Source organism: Delphinapterus leucas, chromosome 2 (assembly GCF_059928025.1).
Source record: "Delphinapterus leucas isolate spDelLeu-1000000601 "Yukka" chromosome 2, BTC_Dleu_Yukka2, whole genome shotgun sequence".
NCBI lineage: Eukaryota > Metazoa > Chordata > Mammalia > Artiodactyla > Monodontidae > Delphinapterus > Delphinapterus leucas.
The window spans coordinates 72,627,713-72,643,706 of NC_143130.1; the positions used below are offsets into that span (position 1 = coordinate 72,627,713).

Here is a 15,994-nt window from a genome sequence, read left to right on the forward strand (position 1 = left end):
TTATTTGCATATCACTCTCAGAGCAAGCGTTGTGATAAAGAAGAATTAAACACTTGTCAAAATGAATTTAAAATGACAGCATCCCAGGACACCAATTTGACCTCTCCTGAGTCTAGGACAAGCCAAGAAGGGGTTGTTGAGAATTCAAGCCCTGCAGGAGGGAGTTCCAGGACTTTGGGCCCACGGGAGGGCCCCCCCTCCCCTCCCCTCCCTTTCCTATGGCCAATAGAAGCTCATCATTCCTGCCCTTCCTCATAATGAGATTGGTTTGGAGCTTCGGTGTGTGCCCGACCCTGAATTTCTCCATTGCCTCCTACTGCTTGCTCGTGTGTCTCAAGTCCTGCCTCTCAAGCTCACCTTCCAGTTGCTACTACAGAGTAAGGAGTCCCTGGGCTGCACAAACCCCATCACGAGTAAACTTATCTGATTTCTGGAGGCCTTTTCTTTACTCATCTGTACCAAAGTTAGTTTTATATATGGTTAACATTCCTGCTCCAAGATTCCGGAGTTGGTATCGAAAGAGAGATGTAATTACTCCTCTCCCAGACCAGTCCACTGCCAGTAGCTGAGTGAGGCAGAGCTACTCTCTTTAAGCCTCCTGCTCCTTGAACTTAGTAGATGCCCAGTAATTTTGATGGACTAGCACATCATGCTGGACTCAACAGAAGATCATTTAATAGTGAGTGGCCGAGACTGAAGATCTCTGAGGGCCAGCATGGGGATGTATGTCCTAAGAGGCATGCCTATCTTCCATAACACTTCTTACCTGAGACTGACGCTGTCTCCTTTTTTTGTTCTCTGACATGAAACCTTGAGTCTTCTTTGTGGCATAGAAATGTTACTGGGAATTTTAACTTTCAATATGCTTTCCCAGTTACCAGGCTATTTGTCATGACCTGTGTCCTTTAAATTTCCCTATGAGTGAGCAGGGGAGATATGATTATCTCTCAGATGAGTTCCAAGAGTGACTGCCTGGGTTTGCGGGTCTAAACAGCGGGCAGAACATCGGAACCGGGTCACTTAAGTGTTCTCATTGTCCTGTTGGTTCCGCTCTCCCAGGGCCCGGGATGAAGCTGCCTTCCCACTTCTCCTACCTCTGTCCACCCATGCGCCAGAACTCTTCAGTCTGAAGAGGCCAGTCTTGCAGCTAAACGTCCTAGCCTTTGGCTGGAAGGACCGGAAACCAAAGGAAAACCGAATCTTTGACAACTTTGTGCAGCTTTTAGGGAATTATCTCGACAATATAGACTTGGACACGGTGCAGGAGGGCGCAGCAGAAAGAGTTGGTCAGAGGGAATCCCGCAGCTTTGCGGGTTTCTCCGCAGCCCAGACCCATTCGGCGGTCCGCTGGGTCTCCACTTCCCCAGTCGCCCCCAAGTCCGGGCTGGTCCGCGGGGGAGGGGTACGGGGCTGCAGCTCAGGACGGCGCCCGCCGCTCCGGCCCCAGTTCAAAGCGCAGGGGGCGCGTCCGCCGCGCAGCCGGGAATGTCCGGCCGCTTAAAGCGCTCGCCGGCTCTTTTGTTCCCCAGACCGGGCCTCCGGGGAGAGGGGGCTGGGGGAGGGGACCGGGAGGGGAGGGAAGGGGGGGGCGGCGGGCGGCGGGAAGAGGGAGGGGCGGGCGCGGGCGGTGCGAGTGCGGAGCGCGCACCCCGGGCGAGGCTGACAGATCGCCGGGGTGGGTGCAAGATGGCGCAAGCGGCCGTGCTCCCCCTGCGCCCCCGGCGCTCCTAGGCAGGCATGTGGCCCCAGCCCCCAGCCGCCCGGGCTCGGCCCCGGCCGGAGCCCCGGCCTCGGCCCCGGCGCCGGCCCCGCGGGACGCTGTGAGCCGCGAGAGGCCCCAGAGCCGCGCGTCGCCGAGCCGAGCGGACCGCGAGCCCCATGGCTGCTCCGCGCGCCGCGCCCCCGTGCTGCCGGCCCCGGCTCCTGCTGCCTCTGCTGCTGTTGCTGCTGCTGCCCGCGCCGAGCGACGGTGAGCTAGGGCGCCCGCGAGCCGGCGGCTGAGGACCGAGCCCCGGGAAGGGCGAGAAGGGAGTAAGCGGGCGCGAGGGGCGGACCCGGGGAGAGCGGCGCGGACCTGCGGGTCGGAGGGACTTGCCCGAGAAGGGGAGGCGAACGGGACGGGGCGCTGAGGCCGGGTTGCCGGGGGCGGCAGGGGAATGCTGAGGATGGAGCCCCCCGAAGAGAGACCGGTATTCCGTCCGCTGCGTCTCCAGGACTCAGGGCAGTGCCTGAGCCCGGACTGAGGAGCAAGGAGCGCGGCAAAGCAGGAGCTCGGCGGGCAGGCTGGAGTTGGGGAGAGGGGGAAACGAGCCATGGGAGACCACAGGGCTGAGGCCCGTCCGAGGGGGCGCGCTGGGGTGCTTGGAGCCCAGGGGTGGGCACAGAGTGGCGCGGGGCGGCCGAGGCAGCAGGCGGCAGACCCCGGGGGCGGAGGCCGGGACCCAGCGGGCTGCGGTGGGCGGAGAGCACGTCGTGGATTTGGAGCCGGGACTGGGACGCGGAGTGCGAGGGAGAGACCGAGGACGAGGAGGAGGAGGAAGATTCCCGGCGGGCCGCGTGTGGGGAGGGAGAAACCCGAGAGACACCCCGCGAGCTGAGGAAGCAGGGAGAGAAGCCGACCGAGGGCTAGCGAACGGCGGGGATGCTCACGTGCCCGCCCTGCCCCGGAGGGTGCACACGCAGAGCTCGGGGTTTGCCGGCTTTGCCGCCCGGAGCTCCGTCACCACCATCCTGTTCCCTCAGTGGCTGTAACGGGCCCATCTCACGGGAGAGGGGCGCAAATCTAGTCCCTTCCCCTCCCACCCCAAGTTCTCAACAGACACTCCTCTGGGCAGTATTCTCTCCCCTCTTAGCTCGGAGAAGCGGAGTATCGCGGCCGCCTCTAGGAGAAACTTTATACCCCAGTTGCTGTACTGGGCTTGGGGTGGGGAACTGAGGCTGCTGAAACGCAGTTCCTGGTAAAGATGGGTAGAGATTTGAAGGGGCGTGACCCTCAAATGTCTTAAAATACGAATTACCTATCCCTGAGAGTGGGGGAAACGCCCCTAACCCCAGCCTTCCACCTTCTTTCTCCCCACCCGCCGCCCCATCTCCCCCCAGCCAGGGAGGGCGCTGGTCTGTTAGGGACGGGCCAGCTTCCGGATCTCTAGTTCCCTGGAAATGTGAGGAGGGGTCTGTGGATGCCTTTTCAGCCCAGGTGGGTTCATTCCTCCTGGAGTGAAGTTGTAACTGGTCTGGTAAGTTGCTCGCTTGAGAAGTCGGAGACTCGGCATCATGCCTGGGATTGGAGCTCTTGTCCTTCCTCTCCGGCTTCTTCTGATTCCCTGACCACCCTCTTCTCCCTTCTCTTCTTTCCCCTCCTCTTCCAGTTCTTTCCTCTTCTGCAGGAGTGAAGAGGTTGCTGGGAGTAGAGGTTGTAGGAACCTCCCTCTTTCTAAATTTTGGGAAATCTGAGTAGATGTTTGGTATCCTTCATTCTCCTATGACAAAGGCAAAACAAGCAAAGCAACCAAAACCCAGAGCATCCTAGGGGTGGGGCAGTGGAGCTGGACCATCGCCTAGCCTGTACCCGGTACTGGGCCCACACACCTTTCTCCCTGCCAGGCATTGGACCAGGCCTCAGATGGTTTTGCCAGCAAAATGAAGCAGTGATTTATTACTATCTCAACTTTATATTTGTTTAGAAATTTTAATTTTTCATAGTGCAGTGCCTTTGAGTCTGTTAGTCATATTTAACAACCCTACAACGCAAGCCATATTGTTGTTCCTGATTTAAACAGACGAGGGCCGAGAAGCCCGGAGAGGTTGAATACTTTACCTGAGGTCACACCCTGAAAGTCTGTGAGGCTTCAGTGCTTAACCAGGGTGACCACAGAAGTGGCAGCGGCTGTATTGGAATCAGTGTTGCTTTTAGATCCCAGATTTGCAGCTGTTAACTCTGAGGCCTCCAACAAGTTGCTTAACATCTCTGGGTTTCAGTTTCCTTTTCTGTAAAAGATACACATTAAAAAAAAGATGGTAGAAACAATATCCATCTCTCTGAGATGGTCTGTTGATTAAGTAACTATACTGCATGAGATGCACAAAGGTCTATATATTAATAGAGATTCCTATTAACATCACAGAATGATGGGGATGGGGTACACAGATCCAGAGAACTTGGAACACCTGTGTCTGCTCATTCCACACTGACCTCTCCTTTTCCTCTCATCTCCCCCGCCTGATTGCAGGTCTCGGCCACTCCGCCGAACTGGCATTTGCTGTGGAGCCAAGCGATGATGTTGCAGTCCCTGGGCAGCCTGTAGTGCTGGGCTGCAAGGTGGAGGGGACCCCTCCAGTGCGAATCACCTGGAGGAAGAATGGGGTGGAGCTGCCCGAGAGTACCCACTCCACTGTGCTGGCCAATGGGTCGTTGATGATCCGCCACTTCCTGCTGGATGGAGGAGGCAGCCCTTCAGACGAGGGGGACTATGAGTGTGTGGCTCAGAACCGCTTTGGGCTGGTGGTCAGCCGGAAGGCTCGAATCCAGGCTGCAAGTAAGTGGGTGCCCTTACTTTTTTTTTTTCCAGGCCATGGGGGGATAGAGGGAGCAGTTCCATCTTATGCAGCTTCTGGAGCCCTAATTTCTCAGCATGGGTCAGTTGAGAGGGGCATAGCAGTAATTTGCGGTGGTGGAATTATATCTTATACTCATTTAACTGATTGGAATGCAATTTGACAAGAATGTAGCCAGACACTGTTGTGGGAAGAGGGAGAGAGAGACAGCAAGCTTCATCCAGTTCTTGGGTCAGTGTGTCTTAGTTTCCATATGCCTGTATATTGTGAGCATCCTAGTCTATTGAGTATGATTTTTGTGTTTAAATATAAACAGTTGTCATACTTTGGGGGTAATTTAAGAGATGGTTTTTTTTTTCCCCTTGCAGCACGTGGGCCTCTCACTGCTGTGGCCTCTCCCCGTTGCGGAGCACAGGCTCCGGACGCGCAGGCTCAGCGGACATGGCTCACGGGCCCAGCCGCTCCGCGGCATGTGGGATCTTCCCAGACCGGGGCACGAACCCGCGTCCCCTGCACCGGCAGGCGGACTCTCAACCACTGTGCCACCAGGGAAGCCCTTTAAGAGATTTTTGAAGGGTAATTTTGGTTACATGCAATTTTTCATTACGTGCTGACTTTCAAACCTTTTGGGTAGAATAAAACCTCACTGTACCAGTGATGACATTCTGAAGCTTGTCAACAATTTGCTTTACAAAAAATATGATAGAATAATTTCAGGGTTAACACAATGATGACATTACTCCCACTCACCTTCCTGCTGGTGTACTTTTTTAAAAATTTCAGCTTTATTGAGGTGTAATTGGCAATAAAATTATAAGATTTTTAAAGTGTACATGTGGTGACTTGATATTTGGTGTGCTTTTTAGATTGGGAGAGAAGAGGTGTTTCCGCTCTAGACTTGTGCTTTGCTTGTGCTATTGGGCCACCAGTAATTGTGGTGATGAAATGATGGCCGTGCTTTACTGCCCTTTCCTGCAAAAAGTCTGTTGTTGTTGTTTAATCTGTATACACTCATTGTTACAAAACAATGAATCTTTACATAAACCAAAATTGTTTATGTATCTTGGGAAGGTGGCAGGCTGTGAGGGTGGGCGGTCATGGTTGAGAACCACTGCTCTTGAGGAAGGGCAAAAGTTTTGCCAAGTGGAAAATGTTCTCCATCCCATATCTCTATGCTTCTGTGTGTGTGGGGGGGTGTCCCTTAAAGGGGTTGCTTTAACTTTGGTTGGTAATCATTTTAGCTAATACTTAGAAAGCAGTTGCTGCATACTGGGCTCCCTGCCTAAGTGCTTTACATGAATTATCTCATTTAGTCATCGTGATGACACTGGAAGATAGGCAGTTATCATCCCTCTTTTACAGATGGAAAAACTGAGATTTAGGGGGATCTGTGACATTCTGGTGAGCAGAGGAGCCAGGACTGCAGTCTAGGTATTCTGAACCCTGCACAGTCCCACTTAACTCTTGTGGCACGCTGCCTCTTCCCCATCTGATCACTGACAAGTTTCTTCCTGGCTCTGAGGGCATTTGCACAGTTGCTCTGAACGGCTGGTGAGTGATGAATCATTCTGAGGCAGGAGCCGTCTAGTTGGGTTTAAGATGCCCCTTTGTTCTAAGGAAGGCTCATCCAAGCCCCCATATGGAGCTCTCTGGGAGGCAGCCCTGGACCTTGAGACTGAATCACTTCTGGCTCAGCGACCCCTCATCCCCCGGTCCTCCTGGCAGTGTAGGGGAAGGCTGGTGCAGCTTCTGAGCAGATGGCTGGGTGTGAGGAAGAGAAGCGTGGACGGAGTGTAGGGACCCGAGGAAGATTTTCGGGCGGGAGAGAAGAGACTTCTCAGGGAGCTGCTCCCTGGCTTGGGTCCACACTGAAAGTTAGATGGCCCCTGCATCACCAGCCTAGAATTCTGGGAGATGAATCCCCAGGTGTTTATATATAGCTAATTGTAAATGTGCTTTTCTGTAAATGGTAATACCTTCAAGATGTTTGGCTTCCTTAAACTCCTAACAGTATAAGAAAAGTGAGCTGTGGGCTCTGACTGGGGGAAGGGCCAGTGGGCGAGGTCAGCTTGGTTAATCCTTTGGGGTCCTGGGGACAGCTGGGGGTTTGCCTCCAAACACGGGCAGTCTGATGCGGTCTCTCTCCCCCACAAGGCTCGTGGCCCCATGGGGAATGCTTGGATACCAAGCAACCGGGTGGCTGGATCCCCTTTTCTCACTTCATAGGCTGATGTCCCTAGGAACCTCCAAAGCTGATTAGCTGCCTGGGTTTTCTCCTTTGGTAATAACTCCCTGCCCGCATGCCCGCAGTCAGGGCAGATGTTGTGTGACATGGGAGGGTGCCTTCTGAAAAGGTGTGAGGTGCCCTCCAGAGCCCCTGATTCTCCTGCCTGCTCTACAGGGGCTGATAGGGTGGGGGTATGCTAAGCACCCCTCACAGACACACAGTCCACCCAGTGGACTACCCCAGCGAGGCAGCTAGGGGTCCAGGTGAGTTTGGGCAGGTCTGCTGGGGCATCCAAGCTCTGGGCCAGAGGCCGATGGCTGGGAATGCCCCCTCTCCCATCCCAGTGGGCTCGGATGCTGTCATGGAAAGATGGCCTGCCCAGGATGGGCTAGACTACAGGCTGATTCCTTGGGGGCTTTAGTTCAAAGTATCTCCTTTTTAGGACAGAGTGGCTCAGGGTCCTAGGAACACTGGTGCTTCCAGCACGTCTGGTTTCTCTGCCTTGCCGTTCCATGTGTTTATAGTTTGGGGGCTGAAAATCGAGACACTTGTTAAGGATGAGACCCTGGACAAGTTAATCTCTCCGTGGCCCAGTTTCCTCACCATTATGTGAAATGTGCATATAATCCTACTTTGTAGGATGGTTGTAAGGACTAACACACCCCATGCTTTGCCTGGCACAGAGGAGGCGCTCGGTAATGGAGTCAATACCTTTTTCTTCATTTAAAGGTGATTCCACTCATGTTGCCAGCAATAGCAGACTGCCTGAATCCGCTCCCAGCCCCCCGGCTTTCTCCCGCGCTGAGATTCAGTTAGGGAGTACTCTAGGGAAATCTCTCAAGGAGTAGAATTATTGGAGCCAGAGTACGACCTGTTCTGTTTTAACCCCTTCGTGGGAGGGCCTGGGGATTCTCCCAAGCCTCTGAGCATCGTCTGAAGCTTGGCTGGCCTGTGAGACCCTCTGCCATCCCTCTGGAGGGGCTCCAGGAAGGGCATGTGGGTCACCCAATCCAGTGGGAACATGCATTGACTCACACCTGTTGAGGTCTGTGTGCCTGGATGACTCCAAAGAGGGATGGGCTAGCTACGAGGAGGGGGGATGATTGGGAGGGAGACCCACCCCCAACTCTCCTCAGGCAGATGCCCTCATTTCCTGCCTCTCACTTCCTGGCCTCAGTTCTTGGTCTCAGGCCCCTTGGGAAACTGGAGCTAGATGATCTAGATCAGGACTTCTCAGACTTTAGTATGCCTGTGAGTTACCTGGGGATCTTGATAAAATTCAGATTGTGAATCAGTAGGTCTAGGCCAAGGCCTGGGGTTCGGCAGGTCTAACGAGATCCCAGGCAATGCCAATGATGCTGGCCCACAGGTGCGGAGGAGAGCCCCCTCCCATGTCAGAATCACTGGTGGGGGTGGGTGGGTCTGTGGGCAGCACAGTGAAGTCCGTAGAATATGGGCTTCAGGGCCGCACCTAGGTGGGTCTGAACCCCAGCTCTGCCACTCACTGACGATGTGTCCTTAGCAAGAGTTACTTTTAATTCTCTTGAGTCTTTGTGCTCTCATCTGAAAAGAATGAGCATAATCCCATCAGCCTATCAGGGCCGTCAGAGGATTAAATGAGGTGATGGATGGAAAGCACCTGGCACAGGACTTGGCCTCTAGGAAATGCTCATTAAGTATTACTGTTAGTGCTAGGTATTGAGTGCTAATTTAGGATGAGGACCAGCCTGTTCCAGTGCAGGCAGGGCTCTCAAAGAGCCAGGAATGCCTTCCCAGCAGCCTGGGGCCATCCTGGTTGGGGTACCCAACAATGGTTATGAGGGTGGGCTGTGGAGGCAAACACACCCCCAGCTGGAGGGACTTGGGAAACTGGACTCTCTGAGTCTCAGTTTCCTCATCCTTAAATTGGAGGAAACAATACTTACCAAGGAGGAATGCTATGAGGATGACCTATGAGAATAGGCCTAAAGAACTTAGCATAGAGCAGGGTATGTAGAAAGTGTTCCTTAGATACTATCATTATTCTGGGGAGGTAACAGAGGTGAGAAATGTGAAGTTCTGAGCTCCTTTAGATGTGATGGTTCCAGGAAGGCACTGGTGAGCCCGACTCCTAGAAAGAGGGAGTGGAGTATGGTGAGAAGAGTGGAAGTCCAATTCTAGTCCCCTGCTGTCTCCAGCCCAGTAAGTCACCTACATCTCAGGCCCTCAGTCACCCCCTCCTAAAGGCTGAATCATTCTTAGCCTGTCTGAGGGAGGCAAGTTTAACCAACGACTCTGGAATCTCTTTCAGCAGCAAGACCCATGCTTGTGCGGATCTGGGGGCGGGGTCTGGGCATAGGTCTGTGGAACCAGGTCTGGGTGGGGGGTTGGGAAAACTTTGGGCTGGAGTTGCTGGGTGGTACAGCTTGTGTGAGGAGACCCCGGAGGGCCTCAGTGTAGACAGTGGGATGTGTAGGGAAGCGGTTCCTGGCACAATGGCTGGTAACCCTGGAAGCCTTTGTCACCTGGAGGCCTTTGTCACCCAAGCTTTTCTTTCCCCCTTGAGGGGCAGCTCAGCCAAAGTAACCCTGAGGAAGTCTCCTCTCTGCCCCTTGCACGCGTCTGCCTACCCATTAGAGCAGGAAGCAGGCGCTGTAGCTGAGGTGCTGCCGGTGTGATGAGTGAGTGGCCATGACAAGGCCTTCTCTCACGCCAGGCGGGTCACCCATAAGTATGCTGTGGCGCAGAGGTAGGTGCAAATGGGTGAGGGTCGGGGCCTTCTCCCTGCCAGTCAGTACTCCACAGACCAACCCCATTTGGTGTTCCTGAGAAGCTGTGAGGTGTGATGGAAAGGGCCTTGCCTGGACACAAGGAGTCCTCTGTGGCTCTGGGCAAGTCACTCACCCTCTCTGGACTTTGCTTTTCTCATCGTAATATTGAGCAGTTGGACCAAGGTTCATCTCTGCTCTACCGTATTAAGGCTTCCTTTCCATCCAGTCAGTCCTTGGGACATGCCTGCCTTCCCTGAGCCTTTTCCCAGTCTATTCTGTCCCTTACCCAATCCCTCCCCAAAGACCACTTAGTTTAGAGTAATTTCTTCTTCCCGCTCCTAAGGCGGGGAGTACTTGTGGTCTGCGGCATTCAGGCTCAGCCCACCTCTCAGTGAGGGCTGCTTGCATTGTTAAGTAACTGTTTTGTGGCTAGATAGTCCATCTGTCTCCTCAACTAGATTTTAAGCTCCTAAGGGGCTTCTCTTCCTTTTGTATTTCTCACATCCCCTGCCTGTGGAGCTTGGTAAAAACTAAATGAACATGTGGCCTTCTGGGTGCAAAGCTCTGTCTCTCTCAGCTTCTCTTTTGCTTTCTCTCTGTTTCTCCCTACCTCGTAATTGATAGCATAGCTCATGGGAACAGAAGCTTGTGAACGGGGAGGATCGGCAGGGGAATGTAACACACTCGGAGCAAAATCATGGGGTGGTGGCTGCTGTGTGTTTATCTCTAGAGGAGCTGAGACTCTCTCTTCCTCACCAGATGGGGTGCGAATCAGAGACCAAATTGCTTGGTAGCCCTCATGCCTGGGCCTCGGGATCTCCTGCCTTGGACTTTATTCCCTGGCTGGATGAAGGCTGTGTCCCCAGGCCCACTGGCCCCAACTGTGGGGGGAGGACCGCCCCTCACCCCACCAGCAGGACTTGAGTGTGGAAGTCGAAATCTTCTGGTTCCCACACCTTGGCTCCACTGTCGCAGGCAGCCAGCTGGCCCCTTGAACACAATGTGCAAATCTTCTCTGTTCCTGTTCCGGCATTGTCCGTGGCCGGGCGCCTTGGCTGGGAATGTGGGCCGGTGAATAGGAGAGGCATTTGCAGCCTGCAAATGAAACAGGCCCCCAGCCCCCCTTAGACCCCTATTCCCTCCCCACCCCCAGGGAGAAAGGACTTTTTCACTTCTGGCCTTCTTGTATTGCCTTTCCCTCTCCTCTCCAAAGTCCCTGCAGCCGTGTGTGTGTGTGTGTGTGTGTGTGTGTGTGTGTGTGTGTGTGTGTGTGTGTGTGTGTGTGTGTGTGTGAGAGACTTTTCACAGCAGCTTGAAGGTTGTTCAACACAGCCTTCAATAAAAGTAGAACAGAAGGGCACCCAGGATGGAAAACCAAACAGCTCACTGCTGTCTTTGTTTAAACTGGACCAAGTGATTCCAAAAATGTCTGCCTGTGTTACTAACCCATGCCTCCCTAAGATCTCTGGCCGTAGCCTTGTTGCAACAAGAAATGTAGAGACCAGTAGTGCGTGTGTATATTGCCACGTGGGCCTCTGTGGGCACCTGAGCATACAGGTGTGTGCTGAAGGAGGTGCACGGGGCTTACGATTGGGGTCCAGCTCTCCTCAAAGGAGTCTCCTGCGGGAATCCCTCCTCCCTTGAGCAGTGTGACCAGGCTAGAGATCTAGAGTGGACAGAACTGGTGCAGGGCAAGAGGGAGTGGTAGATAATTCTATTAAGTCCTGCAGCTGAAGTGAGGGAGGAGGGAGGAAAAGCCTTAGGTCACTGGTGGAGCGTGGGGCTTACGTGACGGGCATGTGGGCCCGGCCATAGTACCTCTGGGGAGTCTAGGCCATAGTTTTCTTACTCATTAGACGAATGCCAGCAATCTGGCTGCAATCCGAGCCTGCTGGCCAGGGCTGCTCCATCCTCCATCCTCCCTCCCCTGCCCCAAACCCCCCACCTCCCCACCAAAGGACCGTTCTTTGATTTCTGAGCTCGCTTCCCCTGCCCCCAACTTTGTTCACCCTGTTCCAAGAAAGGCTAACCCTTTGTGACTGCCTTCAAATGCAAGGGAGGAGCAGAAAAGAGAGTGACCTCTATGGATGGGAGCAGTCCCGGGGGCTTCCTAAAGAGGGGTGACTGGACAGATGACATTGTGACCCAGGGAAAGTGGAAAGGCAGGTGCCCAGCAAGGGCCTGAAGGGGGGCGAGCAAGGAGGAGCTGCAGGCCAGACCCCAGACCACAGGGAGATGGAGGGGGTGGGAGTATGGGCTTAATCCAGGCCAGCGCCACCTGATTCAGGCAGAGGGCTCCAGCTCACACTCTCCATCTCTTCTCTGGATCTTAGCCTCGGGGCTCCTCAGTCTTTGACACTCCCACACTCTGCCCCACCTCTGCCTTCCTGTGAGGCCATGTTTAGGGTCTCTGTCTTTATCACTCCTCAGTCCTCATTTCTCCGGCCCTACCGTCTTCCTCTCTCCGGCTCTCTTTATTGTTCTGTCCTTCCTCCTGCCTCTTTCTCCAGTTGTAGCAATTCCAATTCCTGTGTCCACCATCCTCTTCTGCGCTTGGAGGGAGATACCTGTGTTTCAGGAGCAAAAGTAGGTGAGCTCAGGCTTCAGCATAGAGCAAAGAGATAGGAAGAGGAGAGTCTGAGAGGGTGAGGTTCAAAGAAGACCCCGAAGGAAGGGGTCTGGGGCCTCCCCAGCAAGTCGGAGTCTCCCTGGGGGCACACCTTCCCGGAGAGGAATCTGAGAACACTGGCCCCTGCTCGGGGCCTGTCTCTGAGCCTGGACACTGACCACAGTGGGTGGGTAGGGGCAGCCCCCAGGCTGCTCTCTGGAATGCTGGTGTTGGGTTGCAGTGCAGATGCGAGCAGTGATAATGGGCAGGAACTGGACTTTCTGGTCTGGCTGCTGCCCCCAAGGCCATTGGAATGTGAGGGGGGGACTAGCAAGAGGCCCCAGGGACTTGGGGTGGGCAGATGGAGACCAGACCACCTAAATGGAGGGGAGGAGGAGAGAGAACCAAGTTCTAGCCCTTTCACTGAGTTGCAGGCTACAGCAAAAGAATCCTAAAATTCCTGGTTCGTCTAGGACCTTGGAGGTCCTCCCAGCCTCTAAGTAGAATCACAGGCATCCAGACTACAGGGGACACTTTGGAGCTCAGCTGGTCCCACCTTCTCATTTTACAGACTTGAAAACTGAGGCCCCAAGGGGGTAACCTGCCCAAGGATGTGATTGGTCCTCCAGCCTGGGCAGGTTAGAGAATCCCTTGTGCCTCTTGCCTTGCCCAGTGCCTTACTGCTCTCTGGTTGGGGAAGGGGGAAATCTTTTTATATCCCCTCCAGGGCAGACTGGCACATATATTTCCATTTTTTGTGTGTGTCCTGCCCTACCCCAGGCTCTGTCTGTGGTTGTAGTTCTGTATGTGAGCGTTAGCCAGCAGATCTCGGGTATGGGCTTCTGACATCCGTGGCATATTTCAGAGAGCGCCTGAGTTTCCAAAGCACCCCGTATGCTGAGCTGAGTGGTTTGAGGGCTACCTAAGTGCTGGTGCTGGTGATGAACTAACCAGTAGTAGTGGGAGTGGTCCTAGTTATATGCGGCTGCACCGTCCTAAGCCCTCTCTGTGTGTTAATTTACTTAATTCCCACGGCATTTCCATTGGTAGTGTTACTAGTCCTACTTTACTAGTCCTATTACTAGTCATTTTACAAATGAGTAAACAGAAGCCCAGAATGGTGAATTAACTTGCCCAAGGGTACACAGTAAGTAGAGAAGCTGCATTTGAAACCCGGTCCACCTGACCCCAAATTCAATGGCCTGAGTGTCCTTAGTGGGGGTGAGTCCCTTGAGAACATAATCAGTATTTTTGCCTCAGAAATAGAGTCAGGTACCTGGGCACATGCAGGGTGGGTGTGCCAGAGCGTTGGGAACAGAGAACAGCTTAGAACCCTGGCCAAAGTGGGAGCCACTTCCGGGTGTGCCAGACGGGGCTACATGCCCCCAGCCCCAGCTGCTGCGGGAGGCCTGCAGAGAGTCTGGAGGGCAGTTAGGCTGCAATGCTCTGCAGAGAGAAGTCTTGTCCTACCTGTGAGGCTGGGCAGAGTGGCTGGGTACGGGTTCCCAGCAGGAGAGGAAGCTGGGAGGGTACTGGGGAGCTTGAGATAGAGGTGGGAGTTACATCTTTCCAGGAGGAAAGACACAGGAAAGACACGTTCCCCGCCACCCCCCCGAGGCCCCCCTCAGCTCCCTTTCCCTTTCTTGTTTCCCACATAATGACGCTGATTGCTCCACATCTGTCATAATTACTCTTTGTTTGAAAATTCAGAACAAATCACAGGAGAGGAACTGGTGTGGCTCGGGGAAGGATCCTTCTCCCCGGGGGTTCTGGAGGTGGGGGCCGGGTAGTAGGGAAGAGACTAAACAGCCTGGAGGATGCAGGAGCCAGGCTGCTGACTGTCCTTGTGCTGTCCCCTTGCCTGGGCAAGCTGGCCTAAGACCTTGTGGAGTTCTGTGGTCCCCACCCCGACCACAGTCCCTGCCTGCTGTGGTGCCTGGGAGATTCTGCCACAACCCCGACCTGGGTGAGGGGTCTGTGTGAGGCCCTTGCTCCCCTGGCCCCACTGAACAATGTATTGGATGGCGGGCTTCATGGTAAACCCAGCAGCACCGCGGGGAGGGCAGGCTGTGCCTGCTGGGAGGGCACAGGGCCTTACTGGCAAGGGGAATGGGCAGTTTCGGCTGGGGTCCCTAGAACAGGGCAGACTTTGGGTCTCTGGGTGAGAACCAGGAATGGGGGTGGGGGAGGGAGCAGCAGACCAGACCCTCCTGGGATCCAGCAGCAGCCCTGGGTGCTCAGCGTTTTTTCCCCCTACTCTCGGCAGCCTGACTTCTGGGCTAGGTCCTGGTTCCTGCCCCCATCCCTACCTGAAGGCTCTTGGTTTGGGTGCTGCTAATTCCATGGGGCATATGCCCTGGCCTGTGGCCCTGCCTACCATGGACCTGCCTCTGTGTCATCCTCCCCACCTAGCCCTTTCCCACCTGGAATGGTGTCTGCAAAGACGGCACTTGTGTGGGGAGAAATCAAGGACAACCTAGAATTCATCCCCAAACCCTACCTGTAATAAAACCCCGCTTGCTCTTGCTGTGGGACTGTGGTGGGACTACAGACACCCTCAGGGAGCTGGAGCCAGTGTGAGATGCAGATAGACTTGCACTGACGACCGGCTCTGGGTTCAAGTTTCCTCCTTCCCTTAAAGCTGTTGGGCCTCAGTTTGTCTTGGTGGGAAATGGGAGGGAGCACTGCCCTGCCCGTCTTTCAAAGGCGAGAGGATGAGGAGGGTCCGGGCATTTGTAGAATGTAGGGTTATGCCCCCCATCCACCAGTGGAGGCACCCTTTATTCAGGCTTCAGAGGGCATTGGTGTCAGCAGGGCAGAGAAGCTAGGGGGAGGGCTGAGTCTTGGAGACCAGACTTTATGGGAGGTTCCTGACTTAGACTGGTTTGGAGAGGACATCTCTTCTGGCCTCACCATTATTGACTGAGGGTCATGGGAGGAGCCTGGACTTGACATGGACACCATCATTACTTCCGTGCCCTCCTTGGCTCCCACTTCAACAAGAAGCTGCTTTTAATATGTAAATATTCAACTCATCCCTGTGTGACTTGGGACCCACAAAATCCAAAGTTCGCCTTCCTGGACCTCAGTTTCCCCATAGGTGGAAGGTAGTGTGGAGAGGACCAGATTGCAAGGTTCCTAAAGTCCCTTCCCACGTCTAAAATGCTGAGACACTGACTTGTTTTGTCTTAAACCCAGCTCCCTCCTCGCTGGCTCTCCTCTCTACCTGTCCCCAGGCTGGCTCTAGCTCTCTCCTCCATCTCCCTCTCCCACTCCCCTCTCTTCTGCGCTGGGCTTGGCCTCCTCCTTTTTGAAATATCGGGATCAAAGTTCTGCAGCAAAGCTCTCTTGTCATCCGCACCCTGTGTTGCTCCCCCAGCCCGGTCGCCGCCCGCCTGGCTCCCCGCAGCGCACGTATCCGAAGTGGCCGGCAGGGTCCTCACAGCCCAGGCGGGGTGTGGCGGCGTGCTCGCCCATCCTTCGCAGGGACTGGCTCTCCGCCCTGGGGAGAGCACGGTGGGAAGAGAGTGGACCGGGGGTGGGGGGGGGGTGGTAGCCGCGCTCCGAAAAACGACCCCTCTCTCTTGCGTCGTGGAAGAGGGATGCCCCCCACCTCCAGCACCAAGCGAGGCTGCTTCTCCAGGAGGCCCGGCTGGCTCGGCTGGCCAACACGCGGCAGAATCGATGCGCATTCTATTAACCTTACCGCGCTGCGCTGTCAGGTCACCAAGCCTCGTGTGTCTGTGGCTGTGAGAACGTGTATGCGTGTGCAAGTGCGTATGAGTATCTGTGGCCTGCGAATGCGCGTGTGTCCTCGCTGGAGCTCCAGCATGGTGCCTCGGGGTCACTATTTCC

The 15,994-nt window shown here is 54.8% G+C and overlaps 1 protein-coding gene across 1 annotated transcript in view; it reads left to right on the forward strand.

Moving 5' to 3' along the window:
* The first annotated feature begins 1,878 nt into the window (after positions 1-1,878).
* The window catches only part of IGDCC3 (immunoglobulin superfamily DCC subclass member 3), a 41,113-nt gene continuing 26,997 nt past the window's right edge, over positions 1,879-15,994 (forward strand). The window contains exons 1-2 of the mRNA XM_089907102.1: positions 1,879-1,969; positions 4,230-4,535. Coding sequence (XP_089763228.1) covers positions 1,879-1,969; positions 4,230-4,535 — 397 coding nt within the window. The remainder of the gene's footprint in view (positions 1,970-4,229; positions 4,536-15,994) is intronic.